The sequence below is a fragment of the Humulus lupulus genome, chromosome 2, assembly GCF_963169125.1.
Source record: "Humulus lupulus chromosome 2, drHumLupu1.1, whole genome shotgun sequence".
NCBI lineage: Eukaryota > Viridiplantae > Streptophyta > Magnoliopsida > Rosales > Cannabaceae > Humulus > Humulus lupulus.
Window position 1 is genome coordinate 5013677 of NC_084794.1, and position 7695 is coordinate 5021371.

Below are 7695 nucleotides of genomic sequence, written 5' to 3' on the forward strand. Positions count from 1 at the left end.
GAGGGTAGGGTTTGCAGTGCACCTCCGTTGGACGGCCAGATCAGTGTAGTCAGGGCAGATTAGATTGCAAAATGACTGGCCGTAGTTTCCTGTGAGCTTAGTCAAGTCAGATTAGAATGCGGTATAAAACCCAGTGAAACGTGCATGCAGAAGCGGTAGGATCTTGCACGCAGACTGTGTGTAGTGGCCTTGTTGCCACGAACTGTTGAGATTCAGCCTGGTTCCAACGTGTGGGGCGTGATCCTCGCTATACTTCATCATTGCTCTTTGTTTATTGAATTGTAGGTGTATGTTTTGAGATCAAAGACATACGGTGTATTGCCAGGGGGTGTTGGTAACTTCAAACATTAGATGATTGTTTATTTATAGCCATTGTGGTAGGTGGTGTTTGAGTACACGTGAATAATGCTACAAAGTTAGGTGAGGATATTATTGAGGAACCCTTTCGAATAAAAAGTTAATTGTCACGCGTCTGACTTGGTGAAATATGGTTGATAATAATGCCAAGGAATTGAGTACATAAGAGAAATTTAAAAGAATGTGAAAAAATGGAAAGTTGTTGTATTACTTTTGAATTGCACAGTACAACTATTAGCAATAATATTGCTTTAAAGACATTGAATTCCAAGTACGGGGTACAATTTTCCCACTACGTACATTCTTTAGAGTGTAAGACCCTCTGCCTAATACTTTAATGATTTGGAAAGGCCCTTCCCAGTTAGGCTCTAGCTTCTTTTTATTGCCTGTGACCTTACGCAGAACCCAATCTCCTTCTCGAAATGTGCGTAAGTGGACCCTTTTGTTGTAGTAGCGTTCTGCTACCTTCTGATAATTTTCCAGTCGCAATTGTGCCATTGTACGTGTTTCTTCTAGAAGGTCTAGGTTGTGCAGTAATTGAATGGTGTTCGTTGTTGGGTCAGATGCGATCTCTGTCCGAAGTGTAGGCAGACCGACTTCTGTTGGGATGATAGCTTCTGTTCCATAAACCATGGCGTAGGGAGATTCCCTCGTGGAGGATCTTTTTGTTGTTTTATAAGCCCATAACACTTTCGGTAATTCTTCTACCCATGCTCCTTTTTTGTCTTCCAAATTCTTCTTAATGTTGGCAAAGATGACTTTGTTGGAAGCCTCTACTTGACCATTGCCCTGTGGGTAAGTGACAGAGGCGAAGCTTAGCTTGATCTTGTACGTGTCGCATAGCTCTTGTACCTTTGCATTTTGGAACGAAGTGCCATTGTCGACGACTGTCTCCCAGGGTATTCTAAATTGACATATAATATGCTTCTAGATGAAGGACATAGTGTCTGTTTTGCTGACCGTGACGTACGCCTCTGCCACAACCCATTTTGTGAAGTAGTCAGTGGCTACAAGAGCATACCGTCTTCCTCCAGCAGCCTTAGGTAGTTCACCTACCACATCCATACCCCATTTTGCAAATGGCCAAGGTGCAACGATGGAGTGTAGGGTTTGAGCAGGTTGATGGATGGTGGGTGCAAATCGTTGGCATTTGTCGCATTTTTTGGCATAATCCCGCGCTTCTGTCATCATGTATGGCCAGTAATACCTTGCTGTAAGTGCCTTGTGTGCCAAGCTCTGTCCCCCTGTGTGATTTCCACATGTCCCCTCATGTATTTCTTCTAACAATTTTTTAGCTTCTGATGGGCGCAAACATCGTAGGTATGGGCCATTGAAGGATTTTCGGTACAACATCCCATGGATCATGGAATAGCGTTGTGCCCGAAGGCGCAGAAGTTTTGCATCTTTCGGATTAGGTGGGAGCTCGGAGGTGGTCAAGTACTTTATGATCGTATCTATCCAGCATTCAGGTTCTGATGAGGTGGAATAGACTTCCATATCTTTGCTTGATCGGCTTATGGATATGGAGGACTGGCGTGTGCATCCTCCTGCAGAAGCTAATTTGGCAAGGGCGTCGGTCTTCTGATTTTGCTCCCTGGGTACTAGTATGAGTTCAAACTGGCGAAAATGCGATTGTAAGTCAGTTACCTTCTGTAGAAGGCTAGCCAGATGGGGTGCTTTGGTATCGAAATTTCCAGCCACTTGCTCTATCATAAGCTGCGAATCGCCTCTGACGTTCAGACGTTGGATTCCCATTTCTCGTGCGAGTTCCAAACCATAGATTAGTGCCTCATATTCTGTTTCATTATTCGTTGCGGATTGCTCTAAACGGATGGCTTCTTCGATTTTGAGTCCTGAGGGAGCTTCTAATACGTCGCCAATACCAGCCCCTTGGGAATTGGATGCTCCATCAGTGTACATTGTCCACAGCCATTGATCTTCTGATTCTAATAATTCTGGCAGGGCGTCAGGAGTGAATGACTGAATTTCAACCAGGAAGTCAGCGAGTACCTGCCCTTTTTTAGCTTTTCGTGGCAAAAACTGAATATTGTATGTCCCAAGCTCAATGGCCCATTTAGATAATCTTCCAGAAAGGTCGGGCTTACTCAGTACCTGCTTTAATGGATAGTCCGTATATACGATGATCGTGTGGCTTTCGAAGTATTGTCGTAACTTCTTTTTGGCCGTGAGGAGTGCGAGTGCCAATTTTTCCATCATACTGTATCGGGTTTTAGCATCTAACAACATCTTGCTGCAGTAGAACACTGGCCTCTGACGATTGGCTTCTTCTCGAAAAAGAACGGAACTTACAGCGAATTGTGAGACGGACAAATATAAGAATAAATCTTCATTAGCAATAGGAGAGCTCAATATAGGAGGAGAGCTTAAATAAGTCTTCAACTCGTCCAATGCTTTTTGCTGTTCTGGTCCCCAGGTGGTGTTGGTAGACTTCTTTATGCACTGTAAGAAGGGTTGGCAGCGGTCTGACATTCGTGATATGAATCGACTTAATGCTACTATTTTGCCGGTCAGAGCCTGTATGTCATGGATGGTTCGGGGTTCCTTAATTTCTGAGAGGGACGCAATCTGTGTTGGATTCGCCTCGATGCCCCTCTGACTGATGATGTATCCCAAGAATTGTCCAGAGGACACCCCAAAGACACATTTTGTGGGGTTTAATTTCATTTTATAAGCATCAAGAATGTCGAAACATTCCGTCAAGTCGTCTATATGTGAAGAGCTTTGTTTGGACTTGATGACCATATCGTCAATATAAACCTCCATATTTCTCCCGAGTAATGAGGAAAACAGCTTATGCATCAACCTCTGATATGTCGCGCCTGCATTCTTTAGACCGAAGGGCATAACTTTATAGCAATATAAACCATCTTCTGTTATGAAAGCTGTATGAATCCTATCCTCTGATTTCATGGGGATCTGATTGTATCCAGAGTAGGCGTCGAGGAAGCTCATCCTTTCATATCCTGCCGTGGCGTCTATCATCTGATCGATCTTTGGTAGAGGGTAGCTATCTTTGGGACAGGCTTTGTTTAGATTTGTGTAGTCTACGCATACTCTCTTTTTCCCATTCTTCTTTGGGACCACGACGGGGTTGGAAAGCCAACTGGGGTATAAACATTCTTCGATTGCCCCCGTGCTCAGGAGCCATTGGACCTCTTCTTGTATGACTTAATTCACCTCTGGAGCGAATCTCCTCTGCTTCTGTTTGACGGGTGGGAAGTAGTTGGAGATATTCAAGCTGTGGCTCATGACAGAAGGGTCTATTCCGGGTATGTCGTGTGGTGTCCAGGCAAAAGTTCTCATTCTGGTTTGGAGAAATCGTAGGAGGGTCTGCCTCTCATCTTCAGAGAGCTTGATACTTACCAGGACCGTTTTTGAAGGGTCAGCATCGTCTAGACTCACTTGTTCTAAGGTATCTAGTGTAACTTGGGGTTTTTCTTGGTCTTCTTCTAGATTGATTCCTTTTAGGCACGCTGGTAGGTACTGCTGTAATTTCTATTTGTTAGGAGAGTCTTCATGGGAGGCAGAGGCAGAGCTATTTATTTCTTTTAAGGTAAGGAAGCACTTTTTGGCCTGCTTCTGGCAGCCTTTGATGTCAACGGTGTATCGGCCGTTGAGTGATTGACACCGCATCACCTGATGTAGAGTGGATACTACCCCCTGCATCCAGTGGATCCAACCTCTCCCCATGATGGCGTTGTAGCTCGTGGTGGAGTCTATAATGAGGAAGTCTACTGGCAGGGCGCGTTCTGCAGCTACCACAGTTAATCGAACGACGCCCTTTGGATAGACTCTGGGCTATTGAATCCCAAAATGGGCATGGTGGAGGGTCGGATCTGATTCTCCTCCAGTCCCATTTTCTGGAAGGCTTCCCAGAAGAGGATGTCGACCCCACTGCCCCCATCGATCAGAACTCTGCCCAGCTGGCAGTGGTCAACTTGTAAGGAAATGACGAGTGGATCGTCATGAGGCAGGTGGACGCCCTTCAGGTCTTCGTCAGTGAAGGTGATAGTAGAGGCTATGTAGCTTCTTTCTTCTGAAGTGACGAGATTGACCACGTGGCCTAATGATTTGTACCGCTTCACTCGTTCTTCCATCCTCTTTTGGATTTTAGTCGCGTGCTCCTGATTATCGGTGGGTTCTACGATCCCGTGGATCATAGGGACTTGTTTAAGAGGCTCCAGGGTGCTGTCAGAGGTTGTGTGTACGAGGTCTGACGCCTGCGGAGTGGGGGCAGAAGCTGTGTTCTGCCGCGAGGCGCCTGGTCTGCCTGTCTCCTTGATGTATTGGGTAAGCCGCCCACTCCTCATGAGGGCTTGGATCTGATTGTTCAGATTGTGGCATTCAGCGATCGTATGACCGTGATCTTTGTGGAAGAGACAGTATCTGCTTTTATCCATTCTGTCAGATGGAGTGTTAATTTTGTAGGGCTCTCGCCAGATAGGCCTATCTTTATTTTCTTCATAAATGACTTCTTGCGGGACGGTGTATTCGAAGGATGGGTATCGCGATGGCTGTCGATCCTGTCTTGGCCTTTTTCCTTCCTTCGTATGATCTGTTTGGTTCCGCTTCCTCTTGTCATCCCTGGCAGGTGGTGGAGGATTATTTGCTGGGGGAGCAGAGATGAGTGCAGTCTTCTTCTGTGCGCGCTCTCGAAATTCTAATACCCTGAAGACGCCCTCGGCTCGGGTCTGCACGTCTGCCATGTCGTATGGTGGTGTCATAATGAGATTCTCATGCAAGAGTGACCCCACCTGTAAGCTTTTGACGAAGAGATTTGCTGCGGTGAGTGGGTCGACGTCGTGGATTTGATGCACGAGGTCAATGAAACGGTGTAAGTATGCCTTTGGATGTTCATTCTCCCCTTGTTCAATTCGATAGAGATCGGCCATTGTTCTGGGAGCCTCTCGGTTCGCGCTGTACTGCTGTAAGAAGGACCGTCGGAGATCACTAAAACTGTTGAGTGATCCGGCCTTTAATTGTCGGAACCATAATAGAGCCAGCCCGGAGAAAGTTGTTGAAAAGACTTTGCATTGTATGGCTTCGTTATTAGCTTCTAACGCCATCTTTTGTTGAAATTGAAATAGGTGGTTTAACGGGTCTCCCTTTCCATTGAATGCAGGCAGGGAAGGGATGATGAAGTCCCGAGGCTTTGGCTCATTCAGAATCCATTCCGAGAAAGGCGATTTTTCAGTGGTTCTTGATACAAGATCCAAATGTTCGGTGGCGTAGGCGGATCGCCCATCTGAGAACTTCTGCATCATTTCCCTCATCATATCTTCTTTCCAACTGTCCAAGAAACAGATCGAGGGAACGCGACCTTCAGAGGGAGAATCGTGTGCGACTTGAGGTACGGTGTGTTGAGGCCGGACGTCGGTTGTTGGCTGAGCAGGTCTAGTGGGTTCTGCTTCGGCCCGCCCATGCGTGCCAGAGGTTGGGGCTTGTCGCCCGTCGGTCCCAGAGGATGGGGGGATGGCTTGGGATTGCCCGTTACCCGGGTTCATATTGTGAGGTGGGGAATTAACACGGTCGACTAGAACGTCCGATCTGTTAGTATCAAGATTCTCGTGGGCTTGGGTGTTGCGAGTTGTGTCAGCGGACCTGCGCAGCTCAGCAATCTTTGCTTCGAGCCTAGCTTGGGCTTCGGTTAATGTCTTGATTGCCTCGTCGGACCGCTGCTGGCTTGCCTCCAATAGACGACACATTCTTTCGATCTGGTCGCTCATGTCCGTCGGAGGGACGCTTTGTGCAACTGGGCCCGAAACTCCGTTGCCTTTGGGTGGCATAACTTCTGGGTTCGCAGTGGATCTTGATTTCTTGGTTCGACGACGTGGCCAAGGCCGATACGTTTATCGTTTCCCACAGACGGCGCCAATTGTTGGGGCAACAATTTGTCTTTCTATATATGGAAGTAAAGACCCGTCAACGTTTGGCGACTTGCTTCTTCTCCGGTGATGAAATCTGCCTTTGACTTGTCGGGATTTCTTGCAAGAAAGACACTCCGATGCTTAAGTCAGTTCAAAGTTCGATCCCTTTTCTCCTCTCAAAATCTCATACTTATAGGATGAAATGTACAAAACAGTTAGTTGGTTCAAGTGGACCCTGAAAAGGAGGGAGGAGAATAACTAAATTTCCCTCCAAAAATACCAACTTTTAAAATGTCTCGCTCAGAGGTCAGAGGCGCAGATTGCCTCTGACCTACAGCTTCTGCCTTCGGATCATCCATTTGTATAAACGCTCCGTTTTGAATATTTGATAAATGAGGCAAGTGTTTTCGGGCCGAACATTTTGGGCCCAACAATACTCTCCTCAGTTTTAGTTAAAATACAACAACGACCCCTAAGTTTCCAAAAATTCAATAAAAAACTTTTTGTTTTGCAAAATGGTTAAAAAAAAAAGTCCCATGAGTTCGATTTTGGCAAAAAAAAAATCAAATAAGACCAAAATACCTTTGTTTTTGCATTTTAATTTATTAATAGAAGTTTCGAGTTAATAAGTTTTATTTTAATATCTAAATAATTTTACTAATTTAAAAATAGAATATAATCTTAAAACCAAAATTTTGTTTTAATTTTATTTTTGTTTTTCATTTATGATATATTTTAGTTTAGCTTTTATTAATTTATGTAAACTTATTTCAATTTTTTTATATTCTTAAATTAAATTTTAATTTTTTTAGATTATTAATTTATATTCTAGATTTTAATTAATGTTTTATCTTTCAAATTTAAATTAATGCTCTATTAATAAGTTAAAATGCAAGAAATCATAAAAATGATATTTTGGTCTTATTTGGAAAAAAAATGGACTAAAATTGAATTCAGAGGACTTTTTTTTTTTTACCATTTTGTAAAACCAAGGATCTTCTTTTTAATTTCTGGAAACTTGGAGTCAATAGGTTGTATTTAGTTAAAGTTGAAGAAACCAAATTAGAATAACCTCTCTTTTTTACGTGGGATCATTTCAAAATGTTCTTTGCTTTGCTTTTTCTATATAATTGTTCTCACTAATTTTATGCTTTCCCATTTGTCCCTAAGTAAACATGTAAAGACAGATTTCATTTTAAGTGTGGTAGGGTCTCCCCTTGAACCCACCTCATTTAAAGTTACAATAAAATTACATAGCACAAACAAAATTATAAAAAAAACATGACAAAAATTTCTTTTTCCTAGTTTTGAGTAGGCAAATTCTAGCATCACTCGGAGGACTTAGTCCTCCAGAGGTGGTCCTAACTTCAGGATATGTGTCATATTAAAAGAGATAAAACAATATTTTGGTAATATACTCTAATCAGTTATGAGAATCGGTTGACTAAAA

The 7695-nt window shown here is 43.7% G+C and overlaps 2 protein-coding genes across 2 annotated transcripts; both read right to left on the minus strand.

The window, feature by feature from the left end:
• Positions 1-257: 257 nt before the first annotated feature.
• On the minus strand, positions 258-3360 carry LOC133820032 (uncharacterized). Its single transcript, XM_062253430.1, has 3 exons — positions 1379-3360; positions 658-1261; positions 258-338 (listed from the first exon to the last, which is right to left on the minus strand). The coding sequence occupies exons 1-3, from the start codon at positions 3358-3360 to the stop codon at positions 258-260; spliced, it is 2667 nt and encodes an 888-aa protein (XP_062109414.1).
• A 782-nt stretch (positions 3361-4142) lies between these two features.
• On the minus strand, positions 4143-6164 carry LOC133820033 (uncharacterized). The gene has a single exon (XM_062253431.1). The coding sequence runs from the start codon at positions 6162-6164 to the stop codon at positions 4143-4145; it is 2022 nt and encodes a 673-aa protein (XP_062109415.1).
• Positions 6165-7695: the final 1531 nt, after the last annotated feature.